Source organism: Malus domestica, chromosome 02 (genome assembly GCF_042453785.1).
Source record: "Malus domestica chromosome 02, GDT2T_hap1".
Taxonomy (NCBI): Eukaryota; Viridiplantae; Streptophyta; class Magnoliopsida; order Rosales; family Rosaceae; genus Malus; species Malus domestica.
The window spans coordinates 33,606,093-33,626,678 of NC_091662.1; the positions used below are offsets into that span (position 1 = coordinate 33,606,093).

Here is a 20,586-nt window from a genome sequence, read left to right on the forward strand (position 1 = left end):
GAAGTAGATGGAAGAAGAAGTCAAGGGGATGCCTTTTTTGATGCTTTGACACTGTTGCAGACAAATGGATTTGAAAATCAATGGGGTCGTGACCTTCTCAGCTGACGCTTCTTTGAAAAGCAACTTTTACTATGAGAGAAAATCACAATCTTTCTTGCTCAACACTACCAGCAGTACTAACTAGTCTAAGTGCATGATTACAATATACTTAGCCTCCTCGCATGCGCTCTCACGCGTGAAAGAGCCATATATAGTACAGATTATTTTTGCATCGTGACTTGTTTCGCGAGTTTAGTATGTTCTAGTTGGTTTTTTTTTTTTTTTTTTTTTTTTTTTTTTGCATTAATTTGTATGTATTTTGCTAATAAAAGAAAGGTTATCATTCTTAATATTAAACCTATTTGTTCTCTTTGATTCCTATGTGTTAGCCTCTATATTAAGAAGATTATCGAACATCGGCAGCCACAGATTGGTGCAGAAACTACTTTCAGAATCAGAAAATATAAAAGTGGGATAAGGGAACAACGTAAGAGATCCAAAATGATTATTCCACTTGTATTGAATAAAAGTAAGCACTCCAAAATTTCAAGGAGGCAAGGTAATTACAAAGCGAGGAACACATTAAGCCACTCGGCATACGGATACCATCATCACAGTTGCCTTTTGGCCTGGACTTGATTTTCTAATAATCTTAATGGTTTTCTTGTAGCAGCTCCCATCACCGCTAGGGCTAGACCTTTTGCAAGGGAAGGTATTAGACCTCTTCGACTGCGGTGGTTTGCACTTACTGGCTCTGCGCTTATTGGAACCATGAGCCGCTTGAAACTGTCGCTTCAAAGACTTGTCGTAAGCTTCTTTTTTAGCAGGGTTAGAGAGAACGTCCCATGCCGCCTTAACATGCTTGAAAGCACCCTCCGCCGCTAGTGATGCATTCTTGTCGGGGTGCAAGGAAAGTGCCAATCTCCTGTATTGTTTCTTGATGGTTTCTGAGTCAGCGACTGTAGCGGTTTCGATGCCGAGAACACGGTACCAGTTTTGCTTGTGTGACACGGCAGAATGAACTTGGTATGCAGCTATGTAGTTGTCCATAGCATGAAAATCTGGATCAAACTCTTTTGCTACCTTGGCTTGCATGATTGCATATTCGAAGTTACAGAGCGTGAAATATGCTTCTGCAGCGTCTCGAGCCTTGACCGCCGCCATACGCGCGAGGTTGATGATGTGATCAGGACACAAGGGTTGAGGGGTGGAGTTGCTGGGGATTCTACTGCGGGCGATGGCCATCTTACTGCTCTTCAAATTTGAAATAGAAGGCATGGTGTAGATATATCGAGAGAGAGGGGGGTAGTGACTGACGTAGATAAAGATGGTATTCTTGCAGGTTTGGATATATATATGATGCAAACTTTGCTTGCAACTTAAGAAACGCGTTAAAACCCTAGAAAAAGGGTACTTGGGCAGAAAGTTGAATTCCTATTCGTAATTGAAATTAGTAACCGACTGAACTTACCAAATTCAGATATATTTTTGTTACAATTGGATTTCTAATAATTTATCAAAGGCCCAAATCTATATTTTTTCTCTTCTGTTTTTTGCTGATAATGTCAGAGTTATATACTGTATAGGTCATATGTATTTTCCTAGTTGAAAAATTAAAGAAATTAATAGATGGTCCTCTTAGCAACAACTCCAAATAACATATGAAAATAATTCCTAGTAGTATAGCAATAACTCAACAAGGTTCCTGCTCAGTTCCAAGATGAGAAACTTTATTTGAACTCGATTGACTAAGTTTGGCCGTTGTACATGAGTTGGATTTGCAGTAACTAAACCTTGGTGCAATCCTTACCACCGCTTGCATTTCTAGCTAAAACCCTTTCGCAATATACCTTCATTTTTACTTATTTTCACAATAAGTAAAATCTCACTAATTCAGACGCTTTCATAATGGAAAACAAGCTTTTGGTTATGAATGTAGGGTGAGTTCGAAGTTTTGGAGCCCCAAAATAAGTTATGAGTCGATTTTTTGAGCGTTCGTGTGATCTTCACGTGTTTGGTTGCGGGGTGGACATTTGGTCACCCAACACAAAATATCAACATAATTTGACATATAGGCACCAAATAAATGGGGGAATTTTGGTGGTTTGCTACTGAACACACCTTCAATTTTTCGGTATACGAGCACCTAAATGAACCCCAGCCCATTTTTCATTCAAATCCTTACAATCCCACAAGATTGGGAGTAAAATTAAATAGTATAATATACTACCTACCCGCATGCGCTCGCAAGCGACATTTTCTGCTACTTTAATGGATAAAAATGTTTTTTGTTGTGGCTTTGTTTTGTAAGTAAAGTATTCTGGTTGTGAATTTTTCTTTTGGTTGCATTAATTTTGGATGAATTGTTGTTTATAAAAGAACGCTTATCATTATTACATATTAACCCTGATTTGATCTCTGTCGTTCCCATGCACTACCTTGTTTATTGACAAGATTATACAAATTTGGCTACCATATAAATCGACGGAGAAACTACATTGAAAACACATGCTTTCTGTTCTGTGTTCTACAGTAAGAAACCCCGTTCGACAAGCCATACGAAGCCCTCATTTTCTATCCCTTTCAACATGGTTCTGAAAATATAAACAGAAAAATCTACAAAATAACTAGCTATAGAGAAAATATAAAAGTGGAAATCAGGGAACGATGCATTGAAATACAAATACATACAACATAGTAAGCACTCCAAAATTTCAAGGAGGAAAATTAATGACAAAGCGAGGAACACATTAAGCCACTCGGCATATGGATACCATCATCCAGTGGCGGATCCACAGTGGGGTCGTCGGGGTCGCACGACCCCTTGGAAACCATGGAAACAACCTTGAAGCTCCCATATGCGACCTCTTGGAGCTGGGGTCGTCGGGGTCGGACTCGCACGCCACCTCCAGTGCGATTTCCATTTTCGCCTGCTTCAGCTTCAAATCAGACACCTAAAACCCCCTCTGCATCTAATAGCTTCCAATCACAATACTTTCGGTTCTCTCCCACCGAGTAAGATTACTTAAACCCTCTCTGCTACTTCATTCTATTTCGGTTTTGAAGGAATTGTGTGAGTTAATTTGGGGGTTTTTTAGGATCTAAGGCTGCCCCTAATGAGCCGACGGTTTTGGACAAGGAACAGGTGAGTGCCCTTTTCTTCATTGTTCTAAAGTTTCTACCTTTGGAGTTTGAATATGATTTCAAGTATACCCAAGATTGGAAATTCATGGTCAGATTGTTTAATGGGGGTTGGGAATCTGTGTATTCTTTGAATTGGGGGGTAATCAGATTTGGTATAGTTTGTCTAATTGGTCAATGATGGCGGTGTTTTCGACATTAGTAGTGAAACCGAGGCATTTCACGGGAGTTAGGATGGAGCAATATGGTTGATGTTAATGGATTTCTATTCTTTTTGTTATAAATTGTTGCCATAAAAGTTGTGTTATTAAACAATGTTGGCGTTTTGGAAAGACTTGAAGTTTGTTTTCAATGAATGTGCAGATTTTTGGTATGGCCGAGAAGGAGATGGAATACAGGGTTGAGTTGTTCAACAAGTAAGTTTTCTGAACGGTGTTAGATATCACAGTTCACTAATGTGGTTTTATATGGAAGGCGGCGAGGGTTGTTTCTTCAAGCCTATATTCTAGTTTGAGAAATTTTTAGGGGCTTTTTTCCGTAAGCGTGATCATTTATTTGTTTCTTTATTTTGGCTTGTACCTGTTTAACTATTATTTCCGTTGGACTTAATACTTTGTGTTGATGAGCATGTATGATTGTTCACTAAAAAACAAGGCTTCTGAACAATAGTTCTAAAGCAATCGTATTTGGTTGTCTTGTGGCTTCAATGTGTGAGCATTTTAGTCTTTTCTGTTTGTGTTATACACTTTGACTGAGCACATCTATTTAGGTTGCGAATTCTGCTTTGGTATCTGCAATTTTCCATGTCTAATACTTTGGCTCCGGTGGTTACCGGTTTTCACTTACGCATTTAATTGGTTATTGATTCAGGCTTACCCACACATGTTTCAACAAGTGCGTCGAGAAGAAGTATGAGAACCCTTTTCTTTTCTCTATTTAGTTCTTATGGACCTCTATGAAAGATACGCAGCAGTTTACTTTAAGGCCCTTTTTTGAAATCTAAAGTCACTCAAGTTAGTAAATGTGAATTGTCAAATACATCCAGGTACAAGGAGTCTGAGCTAAATATGGGTGAAAACAGTTGCATTGATCGGTGCGTGTCAAAATACTGGCATGTAAGTATCTATCTGTTTCATATGATTTTAGTGCTAGTGTATTGGATTACGTTATAAGAACAATCCCAGTCATCCTTCAAATATTTTTATTTCTTCATTTCTGCTGTCGTTGATATTTGTCACTTCAATTTATTCTCTTTAGCTACTTCCACTGCATCTCCAAATAATTTCTTTGAAAAATTGGGCATTCATAGTGAAGAGTTCTTAATTATTTTGTTTTCTTGAATAATTGCCATTGTTTTCGACGGTTTGGTTACACCTTAAAATGTTGGAATGCTTCTACCTTTTCGGCAGCTTTGTTAAGGAAAAGTTATGAGGATTTTCGATGGTTTGGTTACACCCTAATAGAAGTGCTTTTATAGCACATTACTAAACATTCAAGTGCATCATGAAAAAGTTCTTTTATAGCACATTACTAAACATAGGTTTTGTTGTCCTTACAACGGTTGTCAATGACCGGGGCTTTGTACTTCGCGACCCTATCTAGATAAGTTAGGGACTCACTTTTGTTTTCCCATCCTAAATTTTTATTTGAACTTTTACACTGCGACCCCTTGGGGTAAGATTCCTGGATCCGCCACTGCCATCATCACAGTTGCCTTTTGGCCTGGATTTGATTTTCTAATAATCTTAATGGTTTTCTTGTAGCAGCTCCCATCACCACTAGGGCAAGACCTTTTGCGAGGGAAGGTATTAGACCTCTTCGACTGCGGTGGTTTGCACTTACTAGCTCTGCGCTTATTGGAACCATGAGCCGCTTGAAACTGTCGCTTCAAAGACTTGTCGTAAGCTTCTCTTTTAGCAGGGTTAGAGAGAACGTCCCATACTGCCTTAACATGCTTGAAAGCACCCTCGGCCGCTATTGATGCATTCTTGTCGGGGTTCAAGGCAAGTGCCAATCTCTTGTATTGTTTCTTGATGGTTTCTGAGTCGGCAACTGTAGGGTTTTGGATGCCGAGAACACGATACCAGTTTTGTTTGTGTGACACGGCATAATGAACTTGGTATGCAGCTATGTAGTTGTCCATAGCATGCAAATCCGGTTCGAACTCTTTTGCTGCCTTGGCTTGCATGATTGCATATTCGAAGTTACCGAGCGAGAAATATGCTTCTGCAGCGTCTCAAGCCTTGATCGTCGCCATATGCGCGAGGTTGGTGATGTGATCAGGACACAAGGGTTAAGGGATGGAGTTGCTGGGGATTCTGCTGCGGCCGATGGCCATCTTACTGCTCTTCAACTTTGAAATAGAAGCCATGGTGTAGATATATCGAGAGAGAGAGTGAGAGTAGTGACGGAAGTGGAAACTGAGAAGGTATATATTCTTGCCATTTGGAGATATATATAACACAACTTTTCTACGCGTAACCTAAGCTAGTGAAAACCCTGATGTACAACTGGAAGATTATTTAGGTCCTTTTTAATAATTCCTTGGGAAACAAGGATTGACAGAAGATAATTATGTAAGAATATCAAAGCTAATGATCCAAGTGAAGAGGAAACAATGGTCAAGATCATGCCACATATCAATGGATAAGGAGGGTTGTTATATAAAGGTTGTTGGAATTGTAGGTTGTTAGAAGTATGGTTTGTTGAAATAAGGAGGTTACACCATTGTATTAGCTTAATAAGTAAGCTTTGTAATAAGGTACTATATAAGACACTTTGTAACTGTTACTAGGTAATCAAGAAAGATTAATTCACAAAGCTTTCGAGCTCTCTCTCTCAACTCTTCTTTTGCATTTCTTTTGCATTCTTTGCAGTTCTTACATGGTATCAGAGTAGGTTGTCTCCCACGTGTGAAGCCAAACGGCCACACATGCTCCACATGGTATCAGAGCAGGTTGAGTCCCACATTGATGAGAGGATGGATCTTGCATGAGCTTATAAGAGGTTGTGCTACTCTCCATATTGCTAATTGGTTTTATGGTAGAACCTCAATATTTCTGCTAAAAATTATATAATTACAAAAGAATAACATATAATATCACCATCTGATAGGAGCATATTTATACGACTTAGTTAGCTTGTTTTCTTGCACTTTTATAGTTAGTTTGTGGTTATTATAGTGTTTTAAGCTATTTTCGTGTGTTTGTAGGTCCAAATGACAAAGTTGGCAAGAAAGTGCATTTTGGAGCATTTTAGAGCAGTTTTGGGCACTAAATGGATATCACATGTATGGGCCAAGATGGATGGACGAATTTGGAGTTCAAAAGGCTAGGAATCTGATAAGGAGATGAAGAAATTAAATTCAAGACAAAGAAGATAAGGAATAAACTCAAAATAGGAAACATTATCCAAAACCTTATCCAACCTTATCTTATCCAAACTAACCTTATCTTATCATATCCTAATCTTATCATGCCTTAATCCTAGCTGCAAAGGGACCTAAATATATATTTCTAAAACCTATTTCTAGAAGAATTCCCTTCTAGAAGTCCCAAATCAGCCATAAAACACATTGTGCCTATTCCCTTCTAGAAGGCTTTTGCCTTGCCTTGCAAGCCATTCTCTTTTCCCTCCAATGTGTGCCACACCCCTCTATCCCTTTTCCTTTGTGGATTCTGATCTATTAGGCCTTATTCCTTGTGGATTTGGGTTATACAAATCCTTTTCTGAAATTAATTGGGCTAAACCTTTTCCTTAGTGAATTTAATTAATTGTGCCAAACCCTAGGGCCCTAATTCTCCTAGTGTGCTGATTTCTAACCCTAATCTGATTTACCCTAGGGTTTTGTTGAGCCTATATAAACATATTTTCAGCACAAATTCGTCACCACCCTTCATACCACTCAGAAACACCCTTGCCGCAACCCTAACCACCATTCTACATCACAAAACACCATTCTACATCAAGATACATCTCTGCCGCACATTTTTAGAAGAAGGAGAGCCTTGCCGTGCATTCCATTGATGAAGGAGGGCCTTGTGCGCAAGCCATCTGCATCCTTGGGAGTTTTAAGAGTTCTTTCTTCCCTCGTTTTAGTTTCGATGTTTATTTCAATTTGCTTTTCAATTGCTATGAATATGTGGAACTAAATTATTATTAGTTAGTGGTGAATTCGAAGCCATGGACATATGTTAATATGAATTGATTCCTTTCAGTTATTGTTTCGTAAAACATGAATGCGATTTACTTATCTATTTGATTGATAACTTATTCTTGTGTGTTGATTAAGGAGGCCTACTTAGTTTGCATGCTTGAATTTGATGCTAAATTATAAGGGACTTTCACCTAATCGTTAGGAACTTGTAATTACAAGTAGTGAAGATTGTTAGTCACAATCGTGTTAAGTAGATTCTTGGCAAGAGTATCATGCAGTTCATAGTTATAATTGCCTTGTCAATGCTTATGATTTCCATGGAATTTAATGATCTTTGAATGTATCTCTATCATGCTGTTCATATAGGGAACTTGAGAAGAATAATTTGGGTTGTTGCATGCATTCATCCAATTCAATGAATTTAGGGAAATCTGAGAGTTAATTTGTGCATTCACGATTAATTTGGGGCATTGTCATTCATGGTTTAAGGAAACAATACTGGAAATCGATTTTATGTTGCATATGTTCATGTGTGGAGAAGGATCCTCTAACTAGCTTTTCACCCTTGAATTCATCTCAATTTCGTTTTAGATTACTTAGTTTTGCAATTTGTTTAGTTTTAATTCAATTTCGTCAGAAACCAAACCCCCTTTTCTATTTTGTATTATTAGGTCAGAATCTGTCCTAATTAGGTTCTTTAGAGTGTTTTGAGTCAATATAGGTTAGAATTAGTCCATAAACATTGTTTGGGTCTTAGTTTAGTCTTAAATTCGTCCAATTTAATCCCTAGAATCTGTTTTGAGTCTAATTGTTAGTATTGTGCTGTTTTAAGTATTTTAAGTGTATTCTGAGTTAGTTAAGTTACAATCTGTTTTCTTTTAATCTTTTGAATCAAAATAAGTTTTAATTTTGTCCAAATCACTTGTTAGGTCTAGAATTGAGTCAATTTCATTTAGTTTTGCAGATTTGAGTGTTTTAGGTCAGTTTAGAGTCTATAGAGTCTATTCTTGTGTTTTTAAGTCTAGTTTAGTGTTTTAGAGTTTAATTTGAGTAGATTAGCAGCCCTAGTTAATCCCTGGTTTAGAACGATCTCTACTTACATCTTTGCTACAATTGTCATCAATAGGGTTTAATTTGTGTGTCAAATAATTTTCACATCACCATCAAGCTGCATAATGTCATGTAAAATATACATGATAAACCCACGTTTCATTTGTGATTTATATTAATTTCACCCTTGTTTTTAGAGAAGCTGATGCGAAATATATAAGCACACAAATTAAACCCTCTTTTATCAATTGTAGTAAAGTATGTAAGTAGGGATCGTTCTAGGCCGGGGATTAGGAGGGATTGCTAAATCACTTGGAAACTGACTTGAAAACGTAAAAACAAAGTTTAAAACACTAAACTAGACTCAAAGAATGCAAAACTATACTTTAAAACACTAAAACAAACCAAAAGACTCAAAACAGCACCTAAACACTCAAAACTGCCTTAAAAACACAATATGGGCAGTTTTGAACACTAAGGAAGAATTTGAACGAAAATATGTTATAACTTGACTCAAGACACTTAAAAACACAAACTAAATTGATTTCTAACTAATATGACTCAACAAAATAAAGGGGGATTGATTTTAGACGAATTTGAAAACAAAACAAGAACTTTGTAAAACAAAATAGGTTTTAAAACGAGATTGATCAAATTGAATGGATGAGAAGCTAGCTAAGGGGTTCTTCTCCACACATGTTATACTTGCATACAAAATGATTTCCAATTGCTCTTCGACAAACCATGAATACTCAACGCCCCAAATTAACCGTGAATTGCACTAATTAACCCTCAGTTTTTCTACAAGTTATTAGGTCGGATGATTGCATACGACAACCCAAAACATTCCCTACAAGTTCCCTACATGAATTGCATAATAGAGATACACGCAAGAATCATTAAGTTCTATGAAAAACATAAGCATTGACGAGGCACTCATTACTATGAATTGCATGAAACTTATGCCAAGAATTTACTTAACACGATTGTGATCAACAACCTTTACTACTTATGAATATAAGTTCATAACGATTAGGTGAAACTTCCTTATATCCTAGCATCAAACTTATGCATGAAAATTAAGCGTGCACTCTCAACCAACATACACAAATTAGTTTTAATTCATAGAGATAAGTAAATTAAATTCACAATTCATGAAACGCAATTGGAAGTAATCAAATCATATAGCAAGCATAAACATGGTTTTGAATCCCCCCTAGCCAAGGGGGGTTTAGTTCCTCATACTCACAATTACACAAAGATAACTTAATTTAAACATTGAAATCAAAGATAGAAAACACCTAGAAACGCTCCAACACTCCCAAGGCTTGGGCATAGGCACGGCACAAGATGTTCCTTCTCTTTCCTTCCTTGCAAGCAGCGGCACTAGAGGTTTTGGACGGTTTTGGGTGGTTTTTATGGTGTAGAATGGATGGGAAATGGTATGGAAAGGTTTAGGATTGATGGGTGGTGTGGCTAGGGATGGTTTTTGGCTGAAATTAGAGAGAATGGTGGTGAGAAGTTTCGGCCAAAGCAAGGAGAAAATCTGTTATGTTGATGAATATGGGAGGTGGTATTTATAGGCTTGAGAGAGGACCACTCCATTTCCTTTGCATGTGCAGCTTGTGTGGGTGTGTGTTGTCATGTTTCCCCTTTACATTTACACACACATGCTTCATCATTTCAACCACCAAACACACACATTTTCTGCCATGTTTTCCTTTACATTTACACACACATGTTTCATCATTTCAACCACAAAACACACACAATTCCTACCCATGTGTGTGTGTTTCCTTTGCCCATGTGTGTGTGTTTTTCCTTTGCATTTGCAGACACATGTTCTTCATTATTTCAGCCAACAATCCACCCATTTTCTGCCCATGTGTGTGTGTTTCCTTTGCCCATGTGTTGCCTTTCTCTTTTTATTAGCCAAATCTGCTTAGCCCTTTTCTGACCTTTCAGTGTTACAATGCCCATAACTTCTTCTAGAAAAATGAGATTAACAATCTGTAAATTGCTCCAGAAAATAGACATCCGTAGCTTTCCACGCATATAAGGCTCATTCTCTCATTCATTCTGAGCTGTTTGTAACATGCTTCCAAAGTCAGATAATCTGCACAGGCAGTTTTGACGAATTTGTTACTTAATAATTCACTTGTGCTACTTTTCTTTTCTTTGCTTGATAAATCACACAAAACACAAAAACATAGTAAATAGCTCAAAAATATAAGGAACTAACTAAGAAAAGACAAGTGAATTTTATGTAAAATATATATAAATATGAGCTTATCAGAAGCAAAGTTTGTTGCTCAAGCCCTAGCTATTTAATTCAAAATTCTGATTGTATATGGTGGTTTACTACTCATCGATGTGCAACACATCCTTGCTTTGAGATATTCTTCACAGAGTAATGCTAGATAAACTAATTTTTTTTAACCAAATTTGCAAGGGTTAGGATTCTCTCTCCTCTAAATTCCTCTCCTCTCCTGTTCTATTTGAACGGTCACGATTAAGTTACGTCAACCTCTTGTGTTTTGACCTTTTCTGATGCCTGCCTAAGAAGTAGATGGAAGAGAAACTCAAGGGGATGCCTTTTTTGATGCTTTGACACTGTTGCAGACGAATGGATTTCGAGTTAATTGTAGACGAATGGATTTCGAATTAATGGGGTCATGATCTTCTCAGCTGATGCTTCTTTGAAAAACAACTTCTACCATGAGAGAAATCATAAGCTTTCTTGCTCAACTCTACAAGTAGTACTAACTAGTCTGAGTGCATGATTACAAAATACTTATCCTCCTCGCAAGCGCTCTCATGCATGCAAGAGCCATATATAGCATAGATTATTTATTCTTTGCGACTTTTTTCGCATGTCAAGTATGTTCTAGTTGCATTTTTTTGCATTAATTTTGTATGTATTTTGCTAATAAAATAAAGGTTATCATTCTTAATATATAAACCCTATTTGATCTCTTTCATTCCTACGTGCTACGCTGTATATTAGCAAGGTTATCCAACATCGGCAGCCACAGATTGCTGCAGAAACTACTTTCAGAGCCAGAAAATATTAACATCATGACTAGATAGAAAATATAAAAGTGGGATAAGGGAACAATTTAAGACATTCAAAATTGATTAATTCAACAAAATTGTAGTGAATAAAAAGTACACGTATGCAACAGTAAGCACGCCAAAATTTCAAGGAATCAAATTAACTAGAAAGCGAGGAACACATTAAGCCACCCGGCATACGGATACTGATAAATTCTTGTGTGTTAATTTGTAGTTGGTATGATGTATTTCTGGAAATTGACAAGGAACAAGAATTAGGAATTTCAGAGGAATGTGCAGTGCTCTCTCTCTGGAGCAAGCATAGATATTTTCATTTTATATCAACACATTGGACTTTTCTCTTACAAGTTACTCTAGAGCAATATCAACCCTTGATTCACAAACAGTAATCTAAAGCATACACTTGTCCTATGAGACTAAGCATTCACTTAACTGTTGGTTTCTTCCTTCTCAACCATTCGATCAAAACCAAATTCTATTTAATTCCAACACTCCCCTTTAAATGAATTCTGGTTTTGATCCCAAGCATTCCTATGAGATAGACAAATCTTTCCTTTGGTAGAGCTTTGTTGAAGATGTCTGCCATTTGATCCTGTGATTTGCAGTAGATCAGTTCAATTGTATTCTTTTGCAAGGCTTCCCTTATGAAGTGAAACTTCCTTTTGATATGTTTGGTTTTTTGGGGAAAAATAGGATTTTTGGTCATAACTATTGTTGATGTGTTGTCACACATAAGTGGTGTAGTATCCACTTGCATTTTACCAAAATCCTTTAACACAAACCTCAACCATATAGCTTGGGAGGTAGCCATTGCAGCACTCACATACTCTGCCTCAACCGTAGACAGTGCAACACTTTGTTGCTTGACAGAGGCCCAAGAAAATATCCCAGAACTAAATGTAAATGCATATCCTGAAGTACTTCTCATGTCATCTTCACTGCCACCCCAATCACTTTCACAGAAGCCTACCAGAGTTGCTTCTTCTCCCTTTTCATACTTGATTCCATAGTCCAAGGTCCCTGAGATATACCTAAGTACTCTCTTGGCAGTTCCCATGTGAATTCTTGTGGGATTATGCATGAACCTTGATAAGAGACTGATTGCATACATAATGTCAGGCCTTATGGCAGTCAAGTAAAGTAAACTTCTAACCATTTTTCTATATAAGCTTTCATTAGCAGGTTCAGAACCATCCATTAAGTTTCTTATTTGTGATCAATGGCGTTGCCATAGATTTGCATCCTTCCAGATTGAATCTTTCAAGCAATAATTGTGCATACTTCTGTTGATGTATGAAAATCCCAGTAACTTCTTGTATTACTCCAATTCCCAAGAAGTGATGCAACAAGCCAAGATCCGTCATCTCATATTGTCTCATCATGTCCCTTCTGAATTCTTCAATTATTTCTTCACAATTACCAATAAAGACCACATCATCAACATATATAGACACAATAAGCATCTTAGAGTTCTCACCAGTTTTTGTATACAATGTAGCTTCACTAGGACTTTTGTTAATCCACTTTTCCTGAAACAAGAGTCTATCTCACTGTACCAAGCCCTGAGGGCTTGTTTGAGTCCATACAGTGCTTTGTTTAACTTATACACCATCTCTTCTTCATTTGAAACTTCAAATCCTTGTGGTTGATCCACATACACTTCTTCCTCCAGAGTGCCATTTAGAAAGGCTGATTTAACATCTAACTAGTGAATTTTCCATCCCTTTTGAGCAGCAAGAGCAATCAAGGTTCTAATGGTATCTAACCTTGCCACTGGGGCAAAGGTTTCATTGAAATCTACCCCAGGTTGTTGTGAGTAGCCTTTGGCAACCAATCTTGCTTTGTTCTTATGTATTGATCCATCCAAATTCAGTTTGGTCTTGTAGATCCATTTCACACCTATCACAGGTTTATCACTCGGTCTATTTACCGATTTCCAAGTAGAGTTTTTCTCAATCATGGCAATTTCTTCACTCATTGCTTTCTGCCAAGATTGATCATTCTCAGCTTCTTCAAAACTTTCTGGTTCAACAACACAATAGTTACATACTACATAGATCTCATCTAAACTCCTCATTCTCAATGAAGTTGATTCTGGGGAGGAATCCTGCGATTCTTATCCTTCTGCATTTGAAGCAGATGACTGAGATCCTTGTGTTGGGGTTGAAAATTCATTTTGACTTCCATCCTGTATAACAGGTTCATTCTCAATTTGCACATCATCTTGTGCTTCTTCTATTGTTAGTGGAAATGAGATGGTGTCAATGTTATTGGTTTCCCAATTCCATGCTTCATTTTCCTTGAACACCACATTTCTTGAGATAATCACTTTATGCGACTCAATATTGTAGAGCCTATAGCCTTTTTCACAGCTTCCATAGCCTACAAGAACACACTTGATACTATTGATTTCAAGCTTGTGTCTTAATTGAGATGGTATCTGTGCATAACAGATTGATCCGAACACCTTCAAGTGCTTTAGTTGGACACCTGTTTAGGAGATACACAGATGTATTGACAGCCTCACGCCAAAAGGAAAGTGGCATTTTCTTATCATGTAGCATTGACTTGGTCATTTCAACCACAGTCATGTTCTTCCTCTCTGATACACCATTCTGTTGTGGTGTGTAGGCCACTGTCAATTGCTTCTGTAATCCTGCTCATTCACAGCATTCTTGGAACTTAAATGAAGTGAACTCACCACCTCTGTCAGTTCTTAGTCTTTTGATCTTGAGACCACTTTGAAGTTCAACCATCACCTTGAATTTCTTGAAGATTGAAAAACTTCACTCTTGTTTCTCATAAAGTATACCCAAACCATCCTGGTGCAGTCATCAATGAATAACAGAAAGTATCTGTTCCCACCAAATGTATGTTTCTTCATTGGACCACACACATTTGTGTGAACGAGTTCTAGAGGTTGGCTTGCTCTTCATGCATTTCCAGTTTCAAAAGAGTCCCTGTGATGTTTCCCTAATATGCAACCTTCACAAGGTTCTTTAGTCTTTTGTAACTTAAGAAGACCAGTCACCATTTGTAATTTCTCCAATCTCTTTAAACTGTGAAAGTTGAGATGTCTAAACCTCTTGTGCCATAACCAAGAGTTTTCTGCAACACTTGCTTTTAGAGCAATTGAGTCATTGTAATCTAGCATAAGTGGAAAACTTTTGTTTCCTATCATGCCAACTTGTGTTACCAAGTTTTGGAGGCTTTTGTCATCAAGGATCTCCACCATATTGTCTCCAAAAAGTAAGAAATAACCATGAGCAATCATATGTCCCACACTAAAGAGATTCTCATCTAGGCCAGGTACAAGTATCACATCCTTGATGAATCTTCTTCCACCCTTTGTCTCTAGAACAAGAGTTCCTTTTCCAGTAGCTTCCACAAGTTGTCCATTCCCTATTTTAACTCTGCAATTGAAGCTTCTATCAATGTTTATTAACAAGGATTCATATGCAGTCATATGATTACTGCATCCACTGTTAATAAACCAGATTCTTCTCTTATTTTTTATTCTTGCAACACTACAAGCATAAAAGACATTTACTTCCTCTTCTTCTGCTCTATGTGCATAGTTGACAGCTTGGTTTCTTCTTGGATTACAATCTTTTGCTAGATGGCCAAATCTGTCACACTTGGGGCATTTGGGTTTTCCCTTGAACCAGCAAACACCATAGTGTAATTTGTCACAGATTTTACACTTGGTTTTGGTAGAATCACTGCTAGTTTCTGATCTTGATTGTGGAGTATGCTTGTTGTCCCATTTCTTCCCTTTTCCTTTCCAGAATTTCTTTTAATTTGAGTTGTTCCTCTGAGCCTTGTAACTGCTATCTCCCTCAGTCACACTTAGGCTAGCAAAAGCCCTTTTAGCTAAGTTTTCAGAGTGCATGTTTAACCTCTGCTCATAGCCTTTCAATGTACCAATCACCTCCTGAACCTCAATGGAGTCAAGGTCCTTAGTTTCTTCTATAATAGATACGATGGAATCATAGGATTTAGGCAAGCTAATAAGTATCTTTTGCACTAATCTTTGGTTTGACAGTTCTTCACCAAGAGTTTTCATTTGGTTCATAATGTCAGTCATTCTTATTAAATAAGCAGATAAAGCTTCACCATCATTCATCCTAGTGTACTCAAAATCTCTCCTTAAACATTGTAGTTTGACAGATCTAACATTTTTATCACCACAAAATTCTTGTTGAAGAACATCCCACGCAGCCTTGGAGGTTTCAAAGTTTGAGATTCGAGGAAAAACAAAGTTTGAGACACTGCCCCATGAATGATACTAAGAGCTTTTGCATCTCTTTTTTCATTAACCTTCATTGACATCTTCTTCACAAACTGTTGATCTTCATTGCTAGACTCATCTTTAGTTTCTGCGATTTCAAAACCCTTGTCCACCAAATTATAAAGATCATGTGATTTGAATATGGTCTTCATCTTGATGGACCAAAAATCATAGTTGGACCCATTAAAGATAGGAGCCCTCAAATCTCCTCCACTGCTCGAGGTAGCCATGTGAGACTTTGGAAGAACATATGAGGTTTTTCAAAATATGGGTTTGTTTTTCCCCTTTTCTTTTCAGAGATATGAAGCACACAAAACGCCCAGTCCTGAAATTGATCAGAACCTATGCTCTGAGGCCATGATAAATTCTTGTGTGTTAATTTGTAGTTGGTATGATGTATTTCTGGAAATTGACAAGGAACAAGAATTAGGAATTTCAGAGGAATGTGTAGTGCTATCTCTCTGGAGCAAGCACATGTATTTTCATTTTATATCAACACATTGGACTTTTCTCTTACAAGTTACTCTAGAGCAATATCAGCCCTTGATTCACAAACAGTAATCTAAAGCATACACTTGTCTGATAAGACTAAGCATTCAATTAACTGTTGGTTTCTTCCTTCTCAACCATTTGGTCAAAACCAAATTCTATTTAATTCCAACAGATACCATCATCACTGTTGCCTTTTGGCCTGGATTTTCTTCTAGCAGCTCCCATCACCGCTAGGGCGAGACCTTTCGCAAGGGAAGGTATTAGACCTCTTTGACTGTGGTGGTTTACGCTCACTAGCTCTGCGCTTATTGGAACCATGAGCCGCTTGAAAGTGTCACCTCAAAGACTTGTCATAAGCTTCTCTTTTAGCAGGGTTTGAGAGAACGTCCCACACCGCCTTAACATACTTGAAAGCACCCTCGACCACTATTGATGCATTCTTGTCGGGGTGCAAGGCAAGTACCAATCTCTTGTTTTGTTTCTTGATGGTTTCTGAGTTGGCAATTGTAGGGTTTTCGATGCCGAGAACACGATACCAGTTTTGCTTGTGTGACACGGCAGAATGAACTTGGTATGCAGCTATGTAGTTGCCCATAGCATGCAAATCCGGTTCGAACTCTTTTGCTGCCTTGGCTTGCATGATTGCATATTCGAAGTTACCGAGCGAGAAATATGCTTCTGCAGCGTCTCAAGCCTTGATCGTCGCCATACGCGCGAGGTTGGTGATGTGATCAGGACACAAGGGTTGAGGGATGGAGTTGCTGGGGATTCTGCTGCGGCCGATGGCCATCTTATTGCTCTTCAACTTTGAAATAGAATCCATGGTGTAGATATCGAGAGAGATGAGAGAGTAGTGAGGGAAATTAGGAAGTGAGAAGGTATATATTCTTGCCGGTTGGAAATTATATATAACGAAACTTTTCTACGCGAAACTTAAGCAAGTGAAAACTCTTATGTATATCTTGGAGATTATTTAGGTCCTTTTTAATAATTCCTTGAGAAACAAGGATTAACAGTAGATAATTAAACCAATTACAGTAAGGTTAACAATTATATATAATTGCAAAAGAATAACAGATAATATCACCATCAAGTTGTATAACATCATGTAAAATATACATGATAAACCGATGTTTCATTTGTGATTTATTTTAGTTTTACCGGTGTTTTTAGAGAAGCGAATTTTGTTGCTCAAGCCCTAGCTATTTATGCGCATGTTCAAAATTCTGATTGTATATGGTGGTTTATTACTCCTCGATGTGCAACACATGCCTTGCTTCTAGATATGGATAATGTTAGGAAAATTAAATTTGCAAACCAAATGATATGTTATCAATAGTAAATAAGCACATTAATCAATAAGTAATAATTCAATCATCAATATCCACATCATTTGATACACAATTTGGTTCAGAAATTTGTTGTCCCTAACATTACCCTTTAGATATTGTTCATAAAAGTAATGCTAGGTAAACTAATTTTTTTTAAAACCAAATTTGTGAGGGGTGGGATTCTCTCCCCTGTAAATTCCCTTTCATTTCCCTCCCCTCCTATTTGAACAGTCATAATTAAGTTACATCAACATCTTGTGTTGAACTTTTTATAGAGGAGAGACAAAGAGAAAAGTGTTAAAGGAGCGAAGGGCAAGGGATTTGGAGAGGAGAATTGTACTCCAATTTAGAAACCATGTGATGTGTCACCAATATGAAATAAGCACCTTAAAATCCGCTCTTAGAGTTCCATATGTATAACTCAGTTGATTCCAACAATTTAGAGAGTTTGTCCTTTACCGAAAGCACTTGTGGCACATTAGACTGCTCAAAATAATGCACAAGATGCTTTTGCAGACTTGGGGTGTAGAACTCTGGATATGGATTGTCCCAATTTCTTTTTGAGTAGTTTCTCATATTGATATGCTCTTGGACAAACCCTGGAAAATATTCCCTTTCGAGACACTGCAAAATATCATGGGTCTTCAAACAGCAATGTGCACAAATTGTAGATTTAAATCCATAAAAACCTCATTCTACAGATTTGACCCAGAAAGGCGGTCCTCCGGGTTGTATAGGAGGAGGTACAAATTCCATTGTTGCACAAACTGTAACCTAAAAAAAATAAAATAAAATCAAGTAAATAAAAAGTTATGTACAAAAATAATTAACTAAGAATATGATAAACATAAATTATTTAAAACAATTCCTGGCAGCAGCTCAATTTCTTGATAGGGATTTTTACCACCTACAAAAGTAGGGATAAAAATACTTGCAAGAGTACAAGGTTATCGTAGTATAGCAGCTTAAGTAAGGTCGTTTTTCACAAAGATTGAATGAATAATTTATGTTAAACTCAAATCTTAATTAATTATTTGAAAACAAAGTTTGGAAAAGGGTGATTTTATGACCTAAAATATTAAAAACGAATTTAATTAAAAAAAATAAATTGGCAAATTAAATAAAAGAAAAGAAAATACTTTCGAAAATCTATTTAAGCACTAGGGTTCCACAGTCACCTTAACAATCCTATGTAGTTCTTTCAATTACTTATGAATTACAAATGCATATTTTAAAGGTTAGGTTTTCCTAAAGTATATCCTACTTTGAACCTCCAACAAAAACGTATATCTAACATGCAACCCATCCGTGGCATTCAGATCAAATGTGAATATGCAAAACTCATTAAGTTTTGTGAAAACCTTTTGAAAAACCATATAACCCTTAAGATGTGTAGTCCATCCTAAGAAGTTACACATATTAACCACAAGAAGCCGTAGTCAATTTCAGGGACAGCCCTCGGCCAAAATTGCATCAAATTAATTTTCTAAATATCCTAATGGTGGCCAATCATCAAGACAATTAGATAATTTAAACCGGTGATTAACAATTCAAACTTGCATGCATAATATCATAAGCAAATTGAAAAGAAACTACATATTCTTGCTAAGACTTGTGGCCTCGCCCTAGCAAAATGAATTAGTTACGAACAATCATAAAACAAAATATTATTAAGAATATAGATAGAAAACACCTTGAAAATAAACTTGAATCGTCAAAAGCTCTCTAAACTGAGTTCTCCAAAGTAGTGCCTTTTCTCATAGTGCGTTCTCCTGTAAATTTTATCCGTCATTTTTTTCTAATGGCTAAATAGCCTTATTTATACTACTACAAAATAAAATCATACCTAGAAAAGGTCTTCTAAAAACTAGGAAAAATAATAGAATAAGATAAATAGGAAATAAAAGGTTTCCTATTTAAACTGAAATTCGGACTACAAAGAAAATCCATCTTTTGACCAACCAAATCAACTCCAATTTGTCTCGAAAGATCTTTGTTTTTTTTAAAGCTTGAGACGTCCCTAACAAATACTTAGAAGGAATCTTGACCTTCAAAATACCCAAAACGTCCAGAAACGTCAATTTGGGAAAGCTGTGCGCTGAGTCTTTATTTCATTGCCACGGTCAAACGGCTTGGTAGAAAAATCTGAAATTTTGATACAATCATCTTGAAACACTCACGAACATCCTTCAATTGGAATCACTCCAAAATTCATCCGTTTGATCACTTTTTGCTTAAGAGGAAGTCGAATGTCCTATATTGAAAATCCATAACAAAGTATCAAAGTTCTACCAAAATAACCAATAAATTATAACTAAGATTAGAGTAAAATATAAAGTATAATATCAACTCATCAATTGCCGCACCCTCACTCTCACTTTCTCTATAATTCTTCATTCAAATAGGCCTACAACAATGTTTGATTTATCCAATATGTTAAAACTTGCAAATAATTACTCCAATGCTGGCAATGTACGTAGCGTGGAGACCTACATCTGGTATTCATTCATAAAACAAATCACTTATATTTTTCACTTTAAAAGGCTTTCAATAACAGCAACCGATGCCTAGCCTTGGTGCGTCGCACATAGCACCTCCAGCTAGAGGAAGGCCACCGAAGCCAGTTGCTCCTCATGCTGAGGAAAAGTAACAGGCGAATCAGTAGAAACCCAGAGTACCAGAAATGGAGAAACATCTTGTAAATCAACCGAGTACAGAGGAGGTTAACTCACTGAACTCAGAAGTTCAAAGAAGCAACCGAAGCTGATAAAAAAAGGTACTTAAAACTTTAATGTTTCCCCAATTTTTTCATCTTAAGCAGCAAAGTTATGTGTGCATGTTACTTCCTGATTAGTGTCAAATCATAACAAATATCCCAAAGACTTGGAGAAAGAAATTTTAAATGCTAGAGATAAAATTGAATATTTCCGAGTCCAAATGCATTTCAACCATCGAACTTGTAATGTGTCTCTTTGTGTATGCATCTCACTTTTTCTTCTTTCTTTTTTTCC

General features: G+C 36.9%; 4 protein-coding genes and 1 long non-coding RNA gene across 5 annotated transcripts; 1 reads left to right on the plus strand and 4 right to left on the minus strand.

Moving 5' to 3' along the window:
* Positions 1 to 621: 621 nt before the first annotated feature.
* Positions 622 to 1,317, minus strand: LOC103426871 (uncharacterized). Its single transcript, XM_008364949.2, has one exon. It carries the CDS (start codon positions 1,315 to 1,317, stop codon positions 622 to 624), a length of 696 nt encoding a protein of 231 aa, XP_008363171.2.
* Positions 1,318 to 3,137: 1,820 nt separating this feature from the next.
* Positions 3,138 to 4,588, plus strand: LOC114823723 (uncharacterized). Its single transcript, XR_011578534.1, has 4 exons — positions 3,138 to 3,184; positions 3,544 to 3,596; positions 4,051 to 4,089; positions 4,226 to 4,588. It is a non-coding gene; the product is annotated as an uncharacterized lncRNA (long non-coding RNA).
* Positions 4,589 to 4,834: 246 nt separating this feature from the next.
* LOC139191999 (uncharacterized) lies at positions 4,835 to 5,368 on the minus strand. The gene has a single exon (XM_070813045.1). The coding sequence runs from the start codon at positions 5,366 to 5,368 to the stop codon at positions 4,835 to 4,837; it is 534 nt and encodes a 177-aa protein (XP_070669146.1).
* A 6,624-nt stretch (positions 5,369 to 11,992) lies between these two features.
* LOC108174933 (secreted RxLR effector protein 161-like) lies at positions 11,993 to 12,617 on the minus strand. Its single transcript, XM_017336576.1, has 2 exons — positions 12,244 to 12,617; positions 11,993 to 12,053 (listed from the first exon to the last, which is right to left on the minus strand). Exons 1-2 carry the CDS (start codon positions 12,615 to 12,617, stop codon positions 11,993 to 11,995), a joined length of 435 nt encoding a protein of 144 aa, XP_017192065.1.
* Positions 12,618 to 16,578: 3,961 nt separating this feature from the next.
* Positions 16,579 to 16,884, minus strand: LOC139192008 (uncharacterized). Its single transcript, XM_070813056.1, has one exon. It carries the CDS (start codon positions 16,882 to 16,884, stop codon positions 16,579 to 16,581), a length of 306 nt encoding a protein of 101 aa, XP_070669157.1.
* Positions 16,885 to 20,586: the final 3,702 nt, after the last annotated feature.